General features: G+C 41.3%; 1 protein-coding gene across 1 annotated transcript in view; it reads right to left on the bottom strand.

Moving 5' to 3' along the window:
• Positions 1-24,884, bottom strand: part of LOC128696532 (protein Aster-B) — a 156,766-nt gene that overhangs the window by 9,080 nt on the left and 122,802 nt on the right. Inside the window, exons 8-11 of the mRNA XM_070094665.1 lie at positions 9,407-9,671; positions 2,421-2,585; positions 1,454-1,578; positions 1,120-1,312 (exon numbers count right to left, since the gene is read on the bottom strand). Of these exons, the coding sequence (XP_069950766.1) occupies positions 1,120-1,312; positions 1,454-1,578; positions 2,421-2,585; positions 9,407-9,671 (748 nt within the window). The remainder of the gene's footprint in view (positions 1-1,119; positions 1,313-1,453; positions 1,579-2,420; positions 2,586-9,406; positions 9,672-24,884) is intronic.

The following is a 24,884-nucleotide window of genomic DNA, read 5'->3' as shown; positions in this document are numbered from 1 at the left end:
TTTTGGAAAGTTTCCAGACATAATAAAGAGATGTGCTCACAGAGAATGTAAACAAACTGGGTGGGGGGCGTTCCATATTAGAAAGATGAGGAGCCATACAGAGAGTTTTGGTCATAATTTGAAATCGCCGTATTAGCGGAATGCCGTAAAGCGGGGCCCTACTGTATACAGTATTCAAACAATGTAGTTGTATGACAATGTGAGACAATAGGGAAGAGGGATAGAGGAGAGAGAAAGGGGAGGCATGAATACAGATGGAGTGAGATAGGAGGAAGGAATAAGGAGTCAAGACTGAGGAAGAAAATAATTTTAGATTTTTGGGATAATAAACCAAAGAAAATGTCATCTACTTTAATCTTCATGTAAAATATCTTTTTTTTTTTACTTTTAGTTTACAACAGGGACAACTAAGTGAGCACAATTAGGTACACAGCCTATACTGTTTATAGCCCATATGGGTTGAGCACTTCACAGATAAAACTATTAAAGCAAAATGAAATGGTGATCCATTTATTAACACTGACCATCTACCACTGAGGTATGGTGACCCACACACAAAAAAAAAAAAATCCAACCCTTCCTGGGATGACCCATTTGCTTCCTTTCATCCAATTTATAAATCCTCTTGGTCATCCTATTCTACTCCATTCTTTCTGAATGCCTAAACCACCTCAACAATCCTGCTTTAGAATGCATACCTTTGGTAACTTCACACCTAATTTCTATGCTCTAAATTCTATGCATAATAATCATCAAACATTGCTCTCAAACATGACATCTTGGGAAAATAATAAAAACAAGACTGTAAACAAATTGGAAGATGGGCAGGGTCTGAACCTAAGGTAAGCCAGTCCTAAAACACTTGCAGACCACTTGTCCACAGACTTAATGAGATTCACCTAATTGGTATATTTCTATACACTTGAAAGGTTAACATGTGTCACACTGTGACCACAAATGTAAGTTTTTATGAATCAATGTCACATACATTCCAGCAATGAGATCTAGCTCAGTCACTTCAAAGAACACAGTTAGTTTGAACTAGCTTAACGTGATGTGAACCTTGATCAGTCCCAAAGTTGCATGTCAAGTTTTATGGCCACAAATATTCAAACTTACCTTTCATAAAGCCCCAAACATTCTTCTTATATTTAACTTGAGACCACACACTAATCCTAGTTTCTGAGGCAGACTCACGGGTCAAACACCAATGGTTGGAAACAAAGAATGAATCGGCATATGGGATACCAGCATTGCAAGCTTCAGCATCAACTGTATAGATTTCTCCATGTTTACTGAATGGGGACACAACCTGGAAAAAAATACATTCACTATTCATTCCCTAGCTGTCTCTCCAGAGGTACATGGCTATGATAGTCATATGATCCACCAAAGAGTACTATCTCCACCCATCATTCAATATAAAATTGCAATAAAAACAAATACATCTTACTTGTGTTTCTGTGACATGAGAAACTTTGGGTCCAAAACTATTTGGTGGAAGTGTTAGGGTATAAGTAACCTGGCGGAGTTTTTGCTTGGTTTCTGGGTTACTCTGCCATGGACTTGCAACAACATCTGGAATGAGTTCAAACATTGTATTTTTGTGTTAACTAATGTATCAAGTACCGAGACTTTACCTACTATCCCAGTCAATTATTTTCTAAACACAGGTATTCAGAGAAATGTATCAGAGCAGAATGTTACAGCTTACATCTAGCTATACTACTCATCATGTGTAGTTACAGGTACACTACCAGTACTTAAGTCTAACTGCATAGACTGCTGCAGGTTAGTAGACAGAATACCTACTCTCACTAATATTTTCCCTAAAAATGAAAGGCTACCAATGATGTATTCAATCAATTCCTGTTCTAATGCACTGGTTTTGTAAATCATTTGCAAACAAATTACAAAAATAAAGAATTTCATAATATAACTGGAGATTTAGAATATTAACCCCTCTTGGTGAATGTATCAGGATTTTCTACTTAATTAAAATACCTATGCAGACAGAATTTCTACATGAAGCTCTCCTGCCACAGTTAAAATCAGGCAATGAAATCATCTATCATTTGATATCACTATAGAGTAGTTAGACAAAAAAAATTACACTGTTACTAAAGTGTATTTCTAGATTTAAAAGGGAACACTTGCTACATTCACCTAGTAAGAAATTGCATATACATATTATGTAACTCTCTAGGTTATATGTAGATAGATGAAGAACCTATATTCTCACAAACAATTATTCAGGAAAGAAATTTACATGAGTATTTCAGATTGGTTCTCCTTGTATAATTTACAAAGAATCAAGAAGGCAGAGGTGACAGTGGTTAGATCAACAACCAAATACTACTTTAACTAATCAATGCTATACAACTACAAAATATAAAACACAATACTAAAGAAATTCTCACCTGAGGTACTCCTAGCAGTATAAAGATCCAACATGAATTTTGAGTTGGTAAACAGGAGCGTAAAAACTGTGTCAACTGGAAGAGAATATACTGCATTGATAACCTCACGACCCTGATGGTGAGAGCTCTGGTTGGGGCATGCAACTGATTCTCCGGATGCTAAACCTGAAAAATACAATTACTTAATATATAAAAATTGATGAATGGCATTTTATTACCTAAATAACTATTTTTACATGACCATTCTAATTCACCATATATTCCTGGAACAAGCAGTAAACAGTACACAAAATAAATGATACAAGTATTATATTTAGTTTTCCTTTTGACAGAAGTATATTATTTAGTTTTCCTTTATTTCTTAATTGAATTTTGGTGTATTTTACGAATGACATTGGTTCCCAGGAATGGGACCCCAATTATAATACTGAACTTATGGGAAATAAGCACTGGACTTCAACTTACTACGGCTCAACTTTTGACCCTCTTCAGGTGGTGCTAGGATGAACTGGTGTAAAAGAAGGATTACCAAAAGATTATTATGAGGGCAACTAGTGTCTCTAATACTGTAAAATTTGTGTAAATGACTTGCCAGAAGGAGTCGAATATAATGGCCATCTGTAGACAATGTGAAATTCCAGTAATAAGAAGGAAAAGGATAGGACAGAATGGGACAGAGTCTAGGGAGACTTGAATCATACAAGTGACTGCTGCAAGCCAATCTAAATATGGAAAAACTAGAGATGAAATATAGTCTGGGAAGAGAGAAACTTCAAAACATTATTAAAAAAAAAAAAAAAAAAAAAAAAAAAAAGAGAGAGAGCTTTTCACTCAACATTACCAGAGGAGCAACTTCTATGGTATAACATGAGCAGCATATGTAAAGCTGGCAAATTTCTGAACCTTCAAAAACCATAATAAAGTATCCTTTGACAGCTTTTGCCTAATGCACCGTATCATCCTTTGCGGATGATACTAGGATCTGCATGAGGCTGTCATCTGCTGAGGATGCGGTTAACCTCCAAGAAGATATAAACAAAGCTTTCCAGTGGGCAACGGTAAACAATATGATGTTCAATGAGGACAAATTCCAACTACTCCGTTATGGAAAACTGGAGGAGATAATAACTAGAACAGAGTATACTACAGACTCTGGCCATACAATAGAACGGAAAAATAATGTAAGGGACCTGGGAGTAGTAATGTCTGAGGATCTCACTTTCAAGGATCACAACAGTGCCATGATCGCACGTGCAAAGAAAATGATAGGATGGATAATGAGAATGTTCAAAATGAGAGATGCCAAGCCAATGATGATCCTTTTCAAATCACTTGTTCTCTCTAGGCTGGAATACTGCTGTACATTAACATCTCCATTCAAAGCAGGTGAAATCACAGATCTAGAGAGTGTACAGAGATCCTTTACTGCACGTATAAGTTCTGTCAAGCACCTTAACTACTGGGAACGCATGGAAGCACTTGACTTGTACTCGTTGGAACGCAGGAGGGAGATATATCATAATCTACACTTGGAAAATCTTGGAAGGAATGGTCCCGAATCTGCACACAGGAATCACTCCCTACGAAAGTAAAAGACTGGGCAGGCGATGCAAAATGCCCCCAATAAAAAGTAGGGGCGCCATTGGTACACTAAGGGAAAACACCATAAGTGTCCGGGGCCCAAGACTGTTCAACAGCCTCCCATCAAGCATTAGGGGAATTGCCAATAAACCCCTGGCTGCCTTCAAGAGAGAGCTGGACAGATACCTAAAGTCAGTGCCGGATCAGCTGGGCTGTGGCTCGTACGTTGGACTGCGTGCGGCCAGCAGTAACAGCCTAGTTGATCAGGCCCTGATCCATCGGGAGGCCTGGTCATGGACCGGGCCACGGGGGCGTTGATCCCCGGAATAACCTCCAGGCCAGTCTTAGAATATGCAGCAAAAGCATGGAGGCTTCCCAATCATGCACATTTACAAGATATTGTACAGCAAAACTTTGATTTAAAGGTCCTCTGCTTAATGAACTCTGGAGAGCCTCTGGATACAGAATTACCATTTTTGTTACAATATTTAAAAATGTTCTTAATAATGAATTATAGATACAGCAATCCTTTTCTAAATTAAGTGTTTTACCAAATGCATTTACAATTTGAATTGGACACCATCTCCATCCTTATTAATCTGTTTAATCAAGGTTTAACTATACTGTACAAGTGGCTAGGAGGAAATGACAGGGTGGAGGTGGATACCCTGTTTGAAATGCTAAGACTAGGAGCATGAATTTTTTAAACACTGGCAGTCTCCCAAGAAGGAAGAATGACCCCTCCACCAAAAAAAAATTAACAATCATTCAACAGCTATAGTGCCAGAAGTGCTCAGGCATCACAATTAAAACGATGCTCTAAACTTCAACATCCCCACCTCGCTAGAGCACAGGCATTGTACTTCCCACCTCCAGGACTAAGTTCAGGAAAATAGTTTCCCTGAATCCCTTCATAAATGTTATCGTGCTTACACTCCAAGAGCAAGGCAAGTCATAAAACCCACTTTTTTCCACTCTAATCTAAAATGCTCACACAAGCCTGCAGGATGTTCATACCCTTAGCCTGTACCCTCACCCTCCAACCCTTCCTGAGATGACCCCTACTCAACAATTTCAAGGCAGGTGAAATTACTGACCTAGAAAATGTACAGAGAACCTTCACAGCACACATAACTGCGATAAAACACCTCAATTAACGGGAACAGTTGACGTTCCTCAACCTGTACTACCTAGAATGCAGGCGGGAGAGATACATGATTATATACACTTGGAAAATCATAGAGGGATTAGTACCAAACTTGCACACGAAAATCACTCCCTATGAAAGCAAAAGACTCAGCAGATGATGTAATATCCCCCCAATGAAAAGCGGGATGCCACTAGTACGATAAGAGACAACACAATAAGTGTAGACAGCCTGTACTGTCTGCCAGCTTAGTTCATATTTCGCGCCATGCTGGTGCTGCCCTCTGTAGCCAGGCCTCTCGTAGGCACGCCAGCCTGTCGGCCCATGCCTCTCTCTCACTCACACAGCGGCCTAGCAGCAAGTCACAAAGCCTCCCAGCTCTCTCTCGTGGGATGGCCCTGCCCGGGCCATGGGCACAACACAAGCCTGTGTACCCACCACTACTTAACAATAAAGTAAGAAGCCTCCGAAGAAGACGTATCATTTCAACTACCCGCTCGCTACAGCCTACCAAATAATCTCCTTATATAAGTGTGAGGGGCCCAAGGCTGTTCAACTGCCTCCCAGCACACTTAAGGGGGATTACCAATAGACCCCTGGCTGTCTTCAGGAAGGAACTGGATAGGCACCTAAAGCCAGTACCTGACCAGCCAGGCTGTGGTTCGTACGTCGGGATGTGTGCAGCCAACAGTAATAGCCTGGTTGATCAGGCCCTGATCCACCATGAGGCCTGGTTACAGACCGGGCCACAGGGGCATTGACCCCTGAAATACTCTCCAGGTATACTCCTTATTGGTTCTATCCAAAATTTGTACACCATCTTCCTTACACTACTGTGCTCCATCTTCTCTAAATGCCAATCCCTCAGGGAAGGTTCCTTGATGTTGGTGAGGGCCTCTTGATTTAGGGAATTGGATCTGTGCTCCAGTTCCCTGAATTAAGCCTTCCACATCCCCCCCCCCAGGCGCTGTATAATCCTACAGGTTAAGCGCTTCCCCCTTGATTATGATGATGATGTAAATGCCAAAAATCAACTCAGTCCTTCAAATTACGGCATACTGAAATTAAAATAATTGCCCAAAAAAGTTAAAGCAATACCATATCAAATGACTAAACAAAACAGTCTGAAAACTAAGAACTTCAACCAAATTGTGATAAGTAAATTACTCATCTTTAATCAAAAGCACACTGAAATAATATTACCTAAATTCTGTAGTACATAGCACATTGTAAAGGAAGCCAAGTAATCTGTTACGTGAGAACCTAATTATGTAAGGCCAATGCTGATAAAAACATTATCTATGAATATATACAGTATACTGTACAGGTCGGCCATCACTTATCCGACATCATTGGGACCTGCAGTGTGCCAGATTAGTGAGTTTGCTGGATTACAGAGTGGTTAGGTTAGACTATAGTTAACCTATTAATACAGACTTTCTGTTACATCTTCCTCATTTTCATCACTGCTTTCTCCTGCACTGGCTTGCTGCTGTGGATTTACAACCATCTGCACAATTTCCGAGTCAGTATAATGATGAAATTGGAAATTATGCTAGCCAAAATTAGTGCCAGATTACTGATGGAACCGGATAACTCATTCCTGAATCAGTGATGGCTGACCTGTACATGTTAACCCTTTGACTGTCAAGAACACAAATCCTGAAGTGTCTCTTTGTGTTGCATAAAAAAATCTTATGAAATGATAGAGAATCTTTACCAATGGTAATGACACCAAAAGTATGAAATCTGATGGAAAACTTATGGAATTACGCTCTCATGAAGTTAGCGATCTCACCGATATATATGCATCGGTGATTTTTGCCCACTTTGAGCCCTATTTTTGGCCAATTCCATTGTTCCAGTCAACCAAAGTCATATCTATTTCTTTACAACTCCATTTGTTCTATCGACTGAATACAAAAAACCACCCATTTACCGATTTTAGCTACCCAATAAAGTGGTCAGAAATTGGCAATTTGGCCAATTTCACGCAGATTAAAAAAAGATGCCAATTTCAAAATAGGGTTCAGAATAAACAATGCAGACATTCCTGGCACTAAAATAACATTTTCTCTGTTAATTAGTCACATCTCCAGGCCCCTCTTATACAGTGGACCCCCGCATAGCGATTTTAATCTGTGCAAGAGGGCTCATTGTTATGCGAAATGATCGGTATGCGAATGAATTTTCCCCATAAGAAATAATGGAAATCAAATTAATCCGTGCAAGACACCCAAAAGTATGAAAAAAAAAATTTTACCACATGAAATATACATTTTCCTACACACAAAGAGAAGGATACATGCACAATAGTAGAGTAGTACATGCACAATATATATTGTGCATGTACTACTCTACTAAATGAAGAATAAATGACACTTACCTTTATTGAAGATGCAGCAATGACTGATGAGACACTGTGTCCTGGGAGTGCCTTTTCCTCCTGAGTACTGTAGGTCCTGCTTGGCATTTTCTTCCAGAACAGGCCTTATCACACTGTGTATGCCACTACGATTCTTAAATCTCTCAAATCAACCTTTGCTGGCTTTAAATTCACCAATATGAGCACTAGTTCCAGGCATTTTTCCCTGTTCACCTGGGTGTTAGTCGACTGGTGTGGGTTGCATCCTGGGAGACAAGATTAAGGACCCCAATGGAAATAAGTTAGACAGTCTTCGATGACACTGACTTTTTGGGTTATCCTGGGTGGCAAATCCTCTGGGGTTAATTGTTTCTTGGTATTCTCAATAAGCCACACCAACAACGGTGCTACAGCAGCAGCAGCAGCAGCAGCTGACAGTGCTACAGCAGCAGCAGATGATGCTACAGCAGCAGCAGACGATGCTACAGCAGCAGAAGACGGTACTACAGCAGCAGCAGCAGCAGCTGATGGTGGTACAGCAGCAGCAGCAGCAGCTGACAGTGCTACAGCAGCAGCAGACGATGCTACAGCAGCAGCAGACGGTACTACAGCAGCAGCAGACGATGCTACAGCAGCAGCAGACGGTACTACAGCAGCAGCAGACGGTACTACAAAAGCAGCAGCAGCAGCTGACGGTGGTGCAACAGCAGCAGCAGCTGACGGTGGTACAACAGCAGCAGCAGCAGCTGACAGTGCTACAGCAGCAGCAGACGATGCTACAGCAGCAGCAGATGGTACTACAGCAGCAGCAGCAGCTGACGGTGGTACAGCAGCAGCAGCAGTTGTACCACCAATAGTAGCGATGGTTGATTGGGGTTCATTATACAACCTGGCCAGCTCAGAGACACACACTCCACTTTCATACTTATCAATGATCTTTTTCTTCATCTCTATAGTAATTCTCACCCTTATTGCTGTAGGGTTGGCACTAGAAGCTTTCTTGGGGCCCATGGTCACTTATTTTGCAGATAAAATCACCAAAAACACTGTAATAATACGAAATGTTCCGATTGCATGCTTGGATGTTACCGCGGAGGCTGGCTGGTAAACAATGCCACCGGCGGCACATGTGAGGCTGGCTAAGGGCGCACATTGGACGCGTCTCGGACGAACAGCGGTGAGCAGGTTTTTGAGCATGTATGCGAGGCAAAATTTTTGCGATAAAAGCGAGCGGTATGCGGATTAAACGTTATGTGATGCCGACGGTATGCGGGGGTCCACTGTATTACTCTTGCTTTCTATTTTGAATTTTTATTCACACAAAAAATAGATTTACTGTTATGCAGACAACTGCATTATTGTTATAATTGTATAAATAATGTCAACCCATTCGTGACTGCATATCAGTGGCTAGTTGGACACTTATTGGACGATGACGTCATTCGTTTACTCTTGAACCTCGGCAAAAATCAAACATTTCCGCTACTTTGAGCTCAATTTCAAGGCCCTTTTCACTGTGTAACCAATCAAAATCATCTCTATTTCTGGATTATGTCTTCCATTCTATCAAATGAGACCAAGAAAATGAGAATACAAGCCATAAATATTATACAAACATACACCTCAAAGTCGGCATTTTAATCCAAAAACACGGTCGGAGCTTTTTTTTTTTTCTCATTATGCACTGCGTGCTGCAGGATTTTTTTTATACTGTGCACACTGACCACACAGACCCATTCTCTCACATGTGAGCCTACCAGCTTTCTCCCGCTTGATCTGAAGCCACTAGAATTTTGGCATAATAATATGTCACCGACACTGGCTTGTAAGGTGTATAGATACGACACTGACAGTCAAAGGGTTAATGAACATGTAATATCTGAAACTACTTACAGCTAATCTTGCTGTCTAGTTCACTTTCTGTTGTATCTGACATGTCCGTTGGAATGACATCGTTGGGCTGTGGAGTAGAGTTAAGGGAAGTGTGATTCTGTGACGATTTTGCAGAGTGATTCTGAGGAGATTTTGTGGGTGAAGATGAAACTTTAGGTTGTTGAAGATTTTCTGCTCCCACAAACTCTGACGTCTCTGAGTCACATCCATTCTTTGGTACTGGTGGAACAGAAGACTCATCAAGAACATCTCCAGGGCAGGCATCCTGTAAACAAAGAAGTGTAATCTATAGTATTTTGAAATACAAAAATTTCACTTGAGTTTGTAAAATGTACTGTACATGCAAAACATTATTGTGAGTTATATATTCTTGTCAACAAATAAGAAAATAGAGACAACTTTCCCATGCCTTAATCTTCAACATAATGAGAAATAATTATTCTGAAGGTTTCTCAAAATAGCTGAAATTTTACAATAATATTCAAGGTCTCAAGTGAATTAACGAGAGTCTACATTTCAACACAATAAATATTAAACTTGTACATACAGCCTCTCCTCACTTAGCGACGTACTCGTTTACCAACGACTCAGACATACGACAGGCTCTCTGACCAGTATGTATACCTAAATAATGTATATTAGAGCTAATTTCCCCTATTCTGTTTATTACAACACAGCTTCTCATCACTTAACGATGGAGTTCCGTTCCTGAGACCACGTCGTTAAATGAATTCGTTGCTAAGTGAGGAGCATACTATAATGGAAGTGAGTTTGTGTCAACCATGTTTGATATTGTTTTAATGTCACCTATGCAGTATTTATAACATTTCTGGTATATTTTTAAATGCTTATACAGCAGTGTTCTGTATATTGAAATAAACAGAAGAGCGGACATCAGCTATAATGTACAGTGGACCCCCGGTCCCGATGCTATCGGTATCCGATAAATCCGGTAGCCGATGCATTTGATCGAAAAAATTTGCCTCGCTTCCCGATACAAAACCCGGTATGCGATACGATTCGTACGAGACTTGTCCAGTGTTTACAAGCCAGCCAGTGTGCGCGCATCTAAGGATACATTCGGTACATTCTATATAATCCATATTATCACTGTTTTTGGTGCTTGTTTCTGCAAAATAAGTCACCATGGGCCCCAAGAAAGCTTCTAGTGCCAACCCTTCGAGACCAAGGGTGCTAATGACTATTGAAATGAAGAAAGAGATAATTGCAAAGTATGAAAGTGGAGTGCGTGTATTGGAGCTGGTCAGGTTGTATAGTAAACCCCAATCAACCATCCCTAGTATAGTGAGCAGGAAAACGGCAATCAAGGAAGCTGTTCTTGCAAAAGTTGCAACTGTGATTACGAAACAGCGACCACAAGTGTTAGAAAATGTTGAGAGACTGTTATTGGTGTGGATAAATGAAAAACAGATAGGAGGAGATAGCATCTCTCAAGCGATCATTTGTCAAAAGGCTAGGCATTTGCATGACGATTTGGTAAAGAAATTGCCTGCAACTAGTGGTGATGTGAGTGAATTTAAGGCGAGCAAAGGTTGGTTTGAAAGATTTAAGAATCGTGGTGGCATACATAGTGTGATTAGGCATGGTGAGGCTGCCAGTTCAGACCACAAAGCAGCTGAAAAATATGTGCATGAATTCAAGGAGTACATAGAGGCTGAGGGATTGAAACCTGAACAAGTGTTTAATGTGACAAAACAGGCCTGTTTTGGAAGAAATTGCCAAGCAGAACCTACATTACTCAGGAGGAAAAGCTACCTCAAGTCCTAATGGAGGGGGATTCCCCTTCTAAACAATAGGTTCAACACACTCCCCTCCTCCCATCCCATCAATCATCACCAGATCTTCATTAAAGGTAAGTGTCAATTATTCTATTGTTATTGTTGTTATTGTAATTACTCTATTACATTAAACTTAATATTTCATGTGGTGAAAGTTTTTTTTTTTCATACTTTTGGGTGTCTTGCATGGATTAAGTTGATTTCCATTATTTCTTATGGGGAAAATTGATTCGCTTCCCGATAATTTTGGTTTACGATGAGCTCTCAGGAACAGATTAATATCGCGAACCGGGGGTCCACTGTACGTACATTATTTAGGTAAGAATACTGGTAAGAGAGCCCGTCGAAAGTCCCAGGTGTCGGTAAACAAGTACGTCGCTAAGTGAGGAGAGGCTGTATACAGTAAACTGTATAAACATTTAAAAATACAGTAATACCTCTCATACCCTTACTATATGGGCTGAGACCGGTTCGGAAACACAGTTTCTGGATATGTGAGGGGGAAAAAGTGCGCATCTGTACCATCATATTGTCATCGGCGACGGCACTGTAGGTTTAAAAATGAGTCCAACGTTGTCTGGCAGTGGGAACAGACACACTGGGTTCGAATAACAGCCTCCCGGATTTCATGGACCACAGGACCACAATTTTTCAAATGGGCTGCAGACAGTGGATGCTCCAAATACTCCAAAAGTGTTTCAACACCTGCCCTTGTTGCTGAAGTTTTTGGTCTTGGAGGCACTGGGTTGTCATCGTTGTCACTTTTGGAATGTTCCGGGTACAGCACTGATTCTGCAATCTCTGCATCTGTTAGAGATTGCACACCAGGGTCGTCTTTGTCACACACTAGCCAGTCCTACACGTCGTCTTCTGTAGTTTTCCCCCAGCCTTGGACCAACCTGCATCGATGTGTGACAATATTTCCCTCTTTTTTTTTTCTAGAGTAAGCACATTCCTAGCCCTCTTTGGTGCCACACACAAGTTAGCTCAGACAAAACACAGCTGTAATAACGCTAAAAGGAAGGCGAAGAGTGTGGCTCCTAGTGGCCAACAGGTACACTAAAGTGTGTGCCAAGTTTGATTCAGCCTTCTGCTGTATCTGAACAGCTGTTCAGATGTTTTGGTAATAATTTTAGAATTTTGCCCTTTCCCAGGGCCTGTTTGAATATTGGCGAGGTTCGAATAATGGCAGGCTGGATATGTGAGGTATCACTGTATACCAGAAATGTTATAAATGGTGCAAAGGCGACATTAACTCTTAAACTGTCCAAACAGATCTATGTTCACATGTGTAGTGCTCCAAAAGTAGATCAAAGTTTTTTTACACATTTTCAAATGCAAAAAAAAAAAAAAAAAAGAAGGTCTATGTTTTTTTTACATACTTTCAAATGTTGAAAAAACGTAGATCTACGTTTGGACAGTTTAAGGGTTAAAACAATATCAAAGATGGTTGACACAACCCACTACCATTATAGTATGCTCCTCACTTAACGATGAATTCATATACCGATGTGGTCTTAGGAACAGAACTCCATCGTTAAGTGAGGAGAGGCTGTATATTGTTTGGCTTTTACAATACAAAATGAGGGGGAATAGGGGTGATGCTATTTATACCCTACTCCCAATGTTTGCCCAAGCAAACTAGAATAACTAATCTTGCAAACAAACGAGTGGGGCTTGAACCCATGGTTAGTCATAAAACTCTTAAATCTTAGAAGGTTCATTAATAAATTAGGAAATGTTTGACTGCACTATATCTGGGATGGTTATGTTTATAAGATTTTTTATATAGTACCGTATTTTTGCTGCCCCAAAGTGGCTTGTTTATTGTGCACCCCATATCCATCCTCTGGACAGTAGTGCAAGAGCATACACATACAAAAGGCCTAGGAACTAGGCCCCAAAATTTTTTAGCACAAGTACATATATATGGGTATATACAGGAGTTACAATTTAGGAAGAAGTAAAATACCTATGTGTTTCTCTCAACCTTCCCACCCCCACCCATCCCCAAGAGTGTGGGAAGGCCAAGGTGACCTTTATCCAGCCCAACACATACAGTGACTCAAAAAATATATGACATATATTTCAACTGAAAACTATGGGACCAAGAGCTACACCTCAAACCCTGCAAACTCAAATAGGTCACTAAAAATAGGTAACTACATACAGGTAATTATAGATAGGCAATTACATACTGCTGGTATGAAATGCAAGAGATAGATAGTGCTACAACCATTGGAAATTTAAAAAAACATGAAATATTGGGCACTGGCATTGATCTGCTACTGCAACTACAAACAGGTTATCTCAAATACATGGGCCAAGTGATGACAAAACTATTATTGTACCCTCATACACATACTCTTAATGTATATGGCAACACTAACGTTTACACTCCTGTGTATAAAAAACAGTTTTAAGAGTAGATATGTTAAGGCTCAAAAGGCCAAAAATCAGTGATGCCATTCAAAACAGTCCAGGAGGTTCGGGCCAAGAGCTAGATCTCGACCCCCATAAACACAACTTGGTGAGTATAGAGAATGGTAGACCAATGAATTAAATTAAGAGGACGTGGTTATGTGCTGCAACGACTGAAATTTAAAAACAAAATAAGATGAAATAATTAATTACAGAAGATGAAACTGCTTCAGTAGCTACAAAAAGGCAAAACCGGAATAAAGGGAATACAAATAAAGTGCTAAAAATATCTAACCAAGACTGGACTAGCAGCAACAGATTCAAGTTAGTCAAAATTTTGATTTAGAAATGATACAGAAATGCAATGGTTTGTCAACTGAGTTCAGGATGAGTGAAACATACTCTGGAGTAGCGACTTTGGTCTGCTTTTAAAAGCAGGTTGGGCAGGTAAACAAGTGAGTGAGGACTTGCTTAGCATGGGCCAACAGACTTGCTGCAGTGATCATTTTTTTATACATGCATAAATGCTCTCTCGCGCTAGCAGGCACACACTCGAATGCTCACGCACGAACGCGCAAGAGGTGGAGCCAGGAGCTGTGACTAAACCCATGAAACTGCAAGTGGGTGTACATGCGCGCGCACACACACACACACACACACACACACACACACACACACACACACACACACACACACACACACACACACACACACACACACACACACGCAATACCAAGTGGGGCCACATACTATACCTCACTTATCTGTATGGCAGGCACCTCCCGCCCCCCCTCGCCCGTGCCATCGTCACAAATTTCGGGTTGCTTGAGGGTGGCGATGGGCGTATATGAAGGTGGCGGTGACGGAGAGTCATCCTCGTGGGCGGAGGCGGGGGCTGAGACGCTGGTGGGATGTGGGTGCTGGTCAACCTCCGTGAGTTGAGACAGACAGATGCGAGAAGGCTGGAGGCTGCTGCGACGAGGAGTAGGGATAGGGATGGGCGGAGATAAGGGTATGCTGCCACTACCATCCATACTCTCTGGAGAATCTTCTATCCCTGACTCTGAGTCCGCCCAGGGGTTCACTGTGTTATAAAGACGTGGCCGCCAAGGTGCCTCGATACTATTGCTGGTTGGAGTGGTGGCAGTGGACGGCATATTGGAGGTGGTGGCAGTATTGATGGGGGGCGCGGGGCCTGAACACACTAAGCCTGGCATGGTGCCCGTCACCCACACTTAAAACCCCAGCTTACATAAACAGCAATACCGTGTACTTTTTGGACTGTCAGTTCTATCTACCACTTAAGAGTACGTTTGTTTTTGCTCAGAGAGCAATTATGGATTTATGCATTGAATTCCTTGTGAATTATATTACTGCATCTTTCTGCAATTACAGCACTTTTCAACAAGTTTCACTCACATTAACGCAAGCCATATAATTCCATTGCCAACAGAAAGTTTCGTGTCCCTATCACTATAACTGAGCTGCTAGTCTTCACTAACAGGGTTAGGAAAACTGCAAGGGAGACAGCTCTGTTAATTGTGTTGCATCACAAATCTATTTTTTTTGTATGTGTCATGCAAACTACGACAATGTCGAAGTGATACAAGAATAAATCCCCTCTTACTGACAGTCAGTATAATTTCCCTCTTGTTAGAACAAATTTCCCCTCTTGTGACAGCAAATTAATTTTCCCTCTGGTGACAGTGAATAACTTAACAGCCAGGTACGTTTTCTGACAAGCCAGTAAGGGCAAACCAAATGCCAAAGGAAGACTCCTCGATATCTGGACACCAGAATGAGTGAGCACAAATAAACATGTAGGAGGCAACATTACCAATGCATGTATTATACATAGGAGCTGAACACGTTATGAACTGGAACGGCATCAAAATAATCATAAATGAACTCAAGAAACGCAAATCTTCACAATCTTCAATTGTTACATCCAACACAGCATTAAAAAATAGTTTCAATATTTCTGACGCTCTGGCTTGCCTAATCTTAAAATTCCAAGTCACGGCCGACAAATAAACGACGCCTGTGCTAGCAATCCCTTAAACTTACATGACCAAGACTATTACTACGATAAGAGTATTACTATTTCCATAAACGTTAAGCCTGGCCATTACTTCCACGGCCATCACATTAAATTACATCTCCACTATCAAGCTCCGTCCATGCGTGTATGACTACACTACTACTATGTACCACTCTCTTGTCCCTGTATCTCTCCTTTCTCATGTCTATATTAGACTAATAAACCCCTGGTGGGCAAAACATCTCCTCAATAACGTTGCCCAGGTGTTCCACACGTATGTCTTGCTCACCATCACTGGCACAGGTGAGTTGGCACAGCAACCTAACCTCAATCATACAGATGAGTTGGCATGGTAACCCATTCTCAACTAAACAGACGAGTTGACATGGATGTCTATCCTCGATTAACTGTCTGGAACTTCACTCACTGACGTTCGAGTCTTAACTGTTGACGAATTTTTAGTCCAGCCATCGCAAGGCTGGTACGGGAACTGAAAGAGATGATAACCTGTGAGGTGAGACTAACTGAATTGAGCTATCGAGCCCAGGATGACCGGGGAATCATTTTGATGAAGTACACTATATAAAGTTAATAAATAAGAGTAGAGATAACTCAGGATGTACAGACTCGAAAGTGGAAAGGTATCTACTTCCTTATTCCCAAAGGAAGGGAGGGGGCTGGAACCCCATCCCCATCACTAAGGTGGGGACAGTAATTCTTCCCTCCCTCATCTTGAGGAGGGAGGGAGCACCTGCGTGCCGAGTAGCTCCCAAGTGAGAACATCCGAATCACAATCGCAAGGTTCTGGGTTCGATTACCTGGTAGAGAAAAAACACATGGACCCTTGCACTCCTGTTACCCTTGCATACCTAGCAGTAAAAATGTACCTGTGTGTTTGCCGACTGTTGTGCAGCACATCCAGAGGAAAAAATGTGTTGAAAAAATCCAGTCCTGCTGCTATGCTATTCCCTGTGTAAGAAAAAACCCTGCCCTGTGAGTAAGCAATTCCAGTACCTGCTGGACGTATCCAAATGTTGGGTAAAAGGTATTCGTGCACCTAATGATGGTAATTAAAAAATAGAAAGGCAATAATGCTCCTGTTCTTTCTCACTATAAGGCGGGGAAAGAGCACAGCAGCAGCCCGTCCTCCATCATAGTACATCTGGAGCCCAACAACTAGTAGGCGCTTACGTGTGGCCATGTACCAACGCGTTCTACTTTCGCTTTACAGGTTTATACAGCGAGCACTGGTGCGCACCCGCTCTCACCTGCCCACAATTATCCTACTAGCACTTCCACCTAAGCTCAACAAACTGACACTACACGATAAAAAGTTCCAAGTAGAGAAATTAATCAACCAAAAATGATCCCAAATGAATAAATAGATTAAAACATATCTCATTAATCAAAAGAGAGGCATATATAGGCGTATCAAAAGAGGGGATGGAGAGTTAAGAAATAAATATATTCAATTAAAGAGAGAAATAAAAAGGGGAATATGAAAAGCTAAAAGATATTATGAGGCTAAAGTGGCAAGGGATTCGAAGACTAAGCCAAAAGGTTTCTTTCATGTATACAGAAGTAAGATTAGGGACAAGATAGGCCCATTCAAAATTAATTCAGGTCAGATCACTGACAGTGATAAGGAAATGTGTGAAATTTTTAACTCTTATTTCCTCTCAGTTCTTACTCAGGAAGATACTAGTGAAATTCCAGAAATAACAAATTATGTAGAACAGGATGATAAACTGCATTAATTAGGGTAACTAGTGACATGGTCCTCTGACGGATAAAGAAATTAAAACCGAACAAATCCCCAGGCCACGATGAACTGTCTGGAAGGGTTTTAAAGGAAATGTAAAGAGGAGCTTAACAAACCTTAGGCTAGTCTTTTCAACATATCACTACAAACTGGCATAGTGCCAGAGAAGTGGAAAATGCCAAATTTACAAAGCAGGTGATAGGTCCTTAGCTTCGAACTATACACCAATAAGCCTTACCTCCATAGTGGGAAAATTTAAGGAATCAATAACTGCCGAGGAAATTCGTAGCCATCTTGAAAGGCATAAATTGATTAATTGATATATTAAGAGTGTATCAATTAACCCTTTCAGGGTCAAGAGGCCCTCTCCTAAACTTGTTCTCAGGATCGAAAAAATTTTCGGGAAAAAAAAAAAAAAATCTTATGAAATGATAATCTTTTCCCGATCATAATGACACCAAAAGTATGAAATTTGATGAAAAACTTATGGAATTATGCTCTCGAAGTTAGCAGTCTCGACGATGATGTTGACGCATCGGCGATTTCTCCCACTTTGAGACCTATTTTCGGCCAATTCCAGTGTACTAGTCGACAAAAATCATAACTATTTTGTTAGAACTCTATTTTTTTCTATCGAATGAGTACAAGAAACCACCCATTTACCGATTTCAACTATCCAATAAAGTGGTCAGAAATTGGAAATTTTGCCAATTTCACACAAATTTCAAAAGATGCCAATTTCCAAGTAGGGTCCAGAATAAACGAGACAGACATTCCTGACACTAAAATAACATTTCCTCCGTTCATTAGTCACATCCCCAGGCCCCTCTTACATTTCTTTTGCTTTCCACTTTGAATTTTTATTCTCATAACAAATAGAAGATTTACTGTTATGCAGACTACTGCATTAGTGTAGAAATAGTATAAATAGTATCAGTGCACTTGTGAAAGAATATTAGATTCACCAATTGACGTGCATTGGGCGCGTGGCATGATTTGTTTACATTTGAACTTTGGCAAAAATCAAACATTTCTGCTACTTAGAGCTCAATTTCGAGGTACTTTTCATTGTGAAATCAATCAAAATCATCTCAATTTCTGTGATATGTCTTCCATTCTATAAAATGAGACCAGGAAAACTAGAATACAACCATAACTACCATACGAAAATACAGTGCAAAGTCGCTGTTTTAAGCCAAAAACACGGTCAAAGTTTTTTTTTTTTCTCATTATGCACTGTGTGCTGCAGGATTTTTTGTACTGTGCACACTGACCACATAGACCCATTCTTTCATATGTAGGCCTACCAGCTTTCTCTCGCTAGATCTGAAGGCGCTAGTAAATTTTACGCGTACTAGTACGTCAATAACCCTGGTGCATAAGACATACTAGTACGTCGAAAACCCTGAAAGGGTTAATGAATCTCAGCACGGTTTTATAAAGGGGCATTCCTGCCTTACGAATTTACTAACTTTTTTCACCAAGGTATTTGAGGAAGATCATGGTAATGAATACAATATTGTGTATATGGACTTCATTAAGGCTGTTAGTAGTGTTATTGATTACTGCGACGTTACGAGCCCCTCACATGTGAGTCACTAGCTAGAGACCCCTGTCTCAGTTCCTGGTAGCCCTTAGACTGGACAAGGGCAAGGCCCTGGGCTTCCCCTCAAGACTCTCACATTATATGCCTCCTAGAGCATCCTACGTGTGTATTCTTTCACCTACATCTCCTTGGAGTGCCCCCACGACAAATGGTGTGAGCGTAATTTTGACGATTACGCAGATTTAAGGAGATTATTTTTCTACCAACCCAGTCGGACACTGTGTGTGACCAAGCGTGGAGAGGTCTACAGAGACGACCCTACCTACCCACCCCATGCTAAGCCAAGCCAGCATCCTCCAGCCTGTCTACACAACTTCCTGGTCAGTTTTGTGCCTTATCTGCTTATTTGCTAACCTACGAGGAATTGATCCAGGTTTTGCAAATTAAGCCAAGCCAGTTAAACCAGTCTGGGTGGAGAGCCCTAAGCCACCCTAGCCTGCCATGCCAGTCTCCCAGCCTGCTTCATTACTGCTGTGTGCATAGCTACAAGCATTCAAGCCATCCTAGACTAGCCAGTGTCGAAGGCTTAGGCCAGCTCGACAACCCAGCTGAGAGAGGAGTAAGCCAAGCGAGATCATCTTTAAAGATATTGTCTCTATTGTGCTGTCCACTCTGTGCTACCAGTAAAACGCTGGTCAGAGTGATAATCACCATCCCTGTGGCATACTGTGGCTTACCAAGCCACCCCGGCTTATAATCACGTGAGCTGTGGTGTAGCGTGCCAGTCAGACGCCCGCTTGTGGGACGCCGCTCTCAAGCCTACACCACCACCCACACACAACACCGACGTCATTAACCACGTATGCCATTTCACCACCCATATATCGGGCTCTATCACCCTCATTTTGCCGCTTACACACTGGGTCAAGACTCAAGAGCTAGATCATCAGTGTTCCTTCTTTCTTATGTTCAATATGGCAGGTGATGCAAATAACGGAAATACGATACACTGAAAACCAGAAGACTAAAGACTTTTCACAAAAGACAGCCACCGACAATGGTGCCGCAAACAGGAAGACTATAACCGTGTCAGTAAGAGCACAATAGGTGGTAGTAGGGAGACAATCAGCCTTACAAGAAGAGCTGTGGGGTAACAGAGCCTTCATGCAACATACAACCTACTTCTTGTCCAACCCTTCAAGCTTTGATGTTAGTGAACGGCTCTTGTTCACATGAAATACACTACCCTCCTCATCCTTGTATGAAATAAACCTATTCCCCAGGTGCTGGATGACCCTCATGAATTTGGTGCTTACCCCAATGAATATAATAGTAACTCGTGTTCAAAATATCTCCCATACTGCTGTCAATTAATAGCATTTTAATCTATTTAATACAAATTAGTTTAGCATCTACCTTGTTCCCCACCATGGAAGGGTGACCCGAAGGAAATACATTCACCATCACTCATTCCGTACAAGTTTTGCCAGAACTGTGCAGACATGGCAATTGTAATGTGCCATTTGACAAACTAAACGTAGTTCGAATGAGGTTAACGATGGCGTCAGACAGCCTGATGGCCGTATTGTGAGGCAGGGAAGGGGGGGAAGGGCTGAACGTAGTCGAGTACAGGTATACTAGTGTTTTCTATATGTCATAACTTCCAGATTTTTAATCCGCTGTGTCGGTAACGCTAACAGCGACTAATGAGGCTCCCAAGCATTATCGACGTCTAAGATCGGGTTCTTTGATAATGATTTGCGCCTCTTTCCAATTCCCAAAATGTCCTACAGAGTTCCTGTGGAGGATGCAGGCAATGCTTAATTAAGTCGACCCTGTAACAGGCGTATTTATGTTCACTCAGGCATGTTTGGTTTTTTTTAGAAACCACTTTTCAGCATCTATTACCATATAGTACTATATTTTCCCAGTGCACTCTTACCTTTCCCAGTACATTCTTATAAAGCTTTGCATCTCTTCATAATCCCAGCTATTCTGTTATTACACTGAATGGGAAGTTATGCTGGTAATGAGTGGCAATCAGGTTTGATCCCAGGAAAAAGGGGGTAACACTAATTCCTATGATCATGAGCTCTTCGACAGAATCGAGGTGCTCTCTCTTGAAGGTCCGGTAGTGTCTTGTTATTTCTGACACTTGCGTGTGCGCAGCTCGATAAGCCTTAAGCGAGATATTCCGTAGCTGACGTGCGTCCATTAACATACCGTATTTCATGTCAGTACACGGTCCTGACATGAAGTTATATTTCCACAGCACTTTGACTTAATGAGGTCATACAATGCCGTTAAATACAAACACGTCTAGACTGAAGCTAATAACCACTGGTACCATTAAAACGGATGAGCCAATATGAGTGGAATTTTTCTTAAAGGGAAAATTGGATACATCCGCAGCGTGTTGTAAGGGTTACATGTAGTAGCTCCCAAACGTTTCCTTAGAGCAGAGCTAGTTTCCTAGGAGAGAAGAAAGTTGTGGGTGGTGGGAGAGAAGAAAGTTGTGGGTGGGGATGGGGGAGAGAAGAAATCTCCCGTCCGACTGTCTTAGCAACAGTGAAATACTAACACATGAAGAGGATGGGCTGGGAAGAGGTACACTAAGGTGTGTGTCTCATCCGACCTTCTCTCTTGCCTCGGGCTCTCCCGTAGCAGAAGTTTCACTTCCCGGCTTTATGAATAACACACATGTACAACATCTGGGTATTTAATTAGAGACGTCTGACCCACCGGGGGCTTTATCAGTCTAAGAGAGATAAGAGACTTTAGAGATGTTGTACATGTGTCTTATCCATCAACTTGTGGGTATTCTACACCTTTGATTTAATTATAATTCCCGGGTTCCCTTCCCAGCGACCCACGGCAACAATGCCTCACCTCCATTCCTATCGCCTCTTATTGAACTCTTAGCAAGTAGCCATCCTACGCGCCTACGCAATCTACGCCCTTGCCTTGCCGCCTCTTGTGACCTCCTTCACGCTGTCTCGTGTTGTCTTCCATTATATATCCAGTTTCAATTTATTTAAGTACGCTGTGTTAATTTCTCTACTTCATCATATATTTTCTCTGTTATCTAGTGCTATTATGTAATAGTAATAATAATAATAAATCAAAATCAAAATATTATCAAATAGAAGCCACTATGGCAGGATGGAAACATTTACTTAGACGACCTTTCTCTTGAAGACCAAGCTTTTTCAAGCTTAAAGACTTGATCTCAATACAAGTTTTATTGCTGCCATGGTGTCTGGTTATCAAGCTGTCGACTTTACATCTTTCCCATTTTTATTCTTATTCTAAAATGAAGCAGTAAAGACATGTGGGGTCACTCAGCACAAGGAATATTTGAGGCTCGGTCCTCTGGCTCCTAACTTCTGGGTTTTGACATACTAAAATTTCTTCTGTATAAATATTAGTAAAATTACTGACAATATGCTTGGTAAAGTGGCGCAAGAGCAACTGAAATATTAAGGTAACGTTTTTCTCCGGGAACTATGTAGTTCATAGAGCGAAACATATCCGTAATGTTTATGAAACACCTGAGGCCAGTGTCAGTTCTACTACGAAACTTGGCTTTAGTACACTCCACCGACTACCTAGTCAATCACAGTGATGCTGCCAATGACTCGTACTTTTCTGTCTATATCAGGATAAAGCAACAATACCGTGGCTGGAATATTTCACTAAAAATCTGCATCTAGGAGAGGAACGTTTGCTAGGATGACGTCTCAGTAGTCTTGGACCATTCTCAAATCACAGTTGTGATTTTGACACCGGTCAACGACGTACGGAACGTAGTCCACACGTTCCTCTCTTCAAAGCGGGTTTTTGTGAATCAGTATGAAATAATCTATTACTTTCTAGTATGTCATTTGGCGATTAAATTTACATTTATTTTCCGTTCTGTGACTACATTTACATACATACTTTCTGCTTTAAGATAGCATGTAAACCTTACAATCTTCTCTTTACATTTAGTACACAAGTCTTATCTATTTCGTAACAGTTTTTACTCCTGCAATATTTAATTTTTAATTTATGTGACATGGTCTGAGAGCGGGCCGTGGGTACGATGACCCCTGGAATCCCAGACAGACACAACATACATATTACAAACAAGTGTAGCTCCTATAGCTCACTCACCTGAGATGCGAGCGACACATATCACTGACGATCACATCCTCATATTACAAGGTCACACCTGGACTGTGAGGTGGAATACATGAGACATTTATATCCCAACTCAGCCGGAAAGTTTCAGTTTAAAGCAGTCTGCATTATCATAATACACAGTGGCATCGCGGTCTTAGTTATTTGACATCTAGTGGCGTGCACAATTATTTAGCACTTGAAATGGCCAACACTTCTAAAGGCGTTCCAACTCCATATATAAACTGAAGTGGTAATACCATAAAACCAGTATGTTAAATAGTTAAAAGACTATCGTCCTTATGCCCGCTCTTAGACTAGGCTTCCTAAATTGAAAATAATTATTACAAAATGAATCACTCTTAGAAATACAGTACATTTGAAATTAAACTGTATACTGAATGAGAGTAGAAGTTTGTAGTGTGATAATAAAGGTATAATATGATGCCATCAAGTGTGTGCGTGCAACAAGGATGACTTTAGTAATGCGTGCGTGAATCACAGGGACACTTGAACTGGGCCAACACACAGATGGTCATCAGAGCCAATTTCAATAGATGACCTTGTTCGGAAGCCTCTCCGATTGCAGAAAGAAGACACTCACACAACACGCAGTAAGTTACAATATCGCCACTACTCAATCGTACAAGATCATGATCAAGCATCGTCCCATCCACCACCAGATCCGTCCATTAGGTGAAATCGCTAAACCAAGCTTCTATTCGGAGGTCTTTCTGAATACATAATTTCTTACACCTTGTATATATGATAGTGACCAAGGTCCCAAGACCAGAAAGTTCTCCCCCCCCCCCAAAAAAAAGTGTTTGCATTTTGTCTGTAAGATTTACGTCTTACATATAATACCAGCGATTTTGCCAGTGAAAAAGCATTTAATAGGCTTCCATTTCACGGCTTTATTTCAGGATGGTAGTACCTCCCTGGATGGTTGCTGTTTACCTATTTACTACCTATAATGTTGTTAGATGCAGAAAACACTACACTGGCTAAGAAGCACGACCAGAAGCTAGAGCAACCCCCCCCCCCAATACAGATAAGGGAAAAAGACATGTGCAACACTTAGACTAATAAGGAAATGTTTCGCCCACTGGCACCTAAATTACTGGGAACGGTTTAAGTCCCTTGATTTATATTCCCTGGAACGCAGGCGAGAAAGATACATGATAATATACACTTGGAAATCAGGGATCAGTACCAAACCTGCACACGAAAATCGCTCCCTATGAAAGCAAGATTCAGCAGGAGATGCAGCATTCCCCTAATGAAAAGTAAGGGCGCCACGAGTACACTGAGACAACACTGCAAGTGTCAGGGGCCCAAGACTACTCAACTGCCTCCCAGCATACATATGGGGGATTACCAATATACCCCTGGCTGTCTTCAAAGAGGCGCTGGACAGGCACCTAGTCAACACCTGACCAGCCGGGCTGTGGCTCTTACGTCAGTTTGCGTGAGGCCAGCAGTAGCAGCCTGGTTGGTCAGTCCCTGATCCACCACGAGGCCTGGTCTCAGACCGGGGGTCAACGCCGCGGGGGCGTTGACCCCCGAAACCCTCTCCAGGTATAGTGGACGAAAAGTTTCTTGATTATATGCCCGAAGTACCGGGTATTGCATGTCTTTACCCCACACTATGTCAGTATTGATATACCTTGCACTTGTACAGATAAATCTAACAAAAATATTTTGTACACCATTAAACATTAACCTGTGTGGGTCATTCAAGGAGTGAT

This window comes from Cherax quadricarinatus, chromosome 47 (assembly GCF_038502225.1).
Source record: "Cherax quadricarinatus isolate ZL_2023a chromosome 47, ASM3850222v1, whole genome shotgun sequence".
Lineage (NCBI taxonomy): Eukaryota > Metazoa > Arthropoda > Malacostraca > Decapoda > Parastacidae > Cherax > Cherax quadricarinatus.
This window is presented reverse-complemented; position numbering and strand designations above follow the sequence as displayed.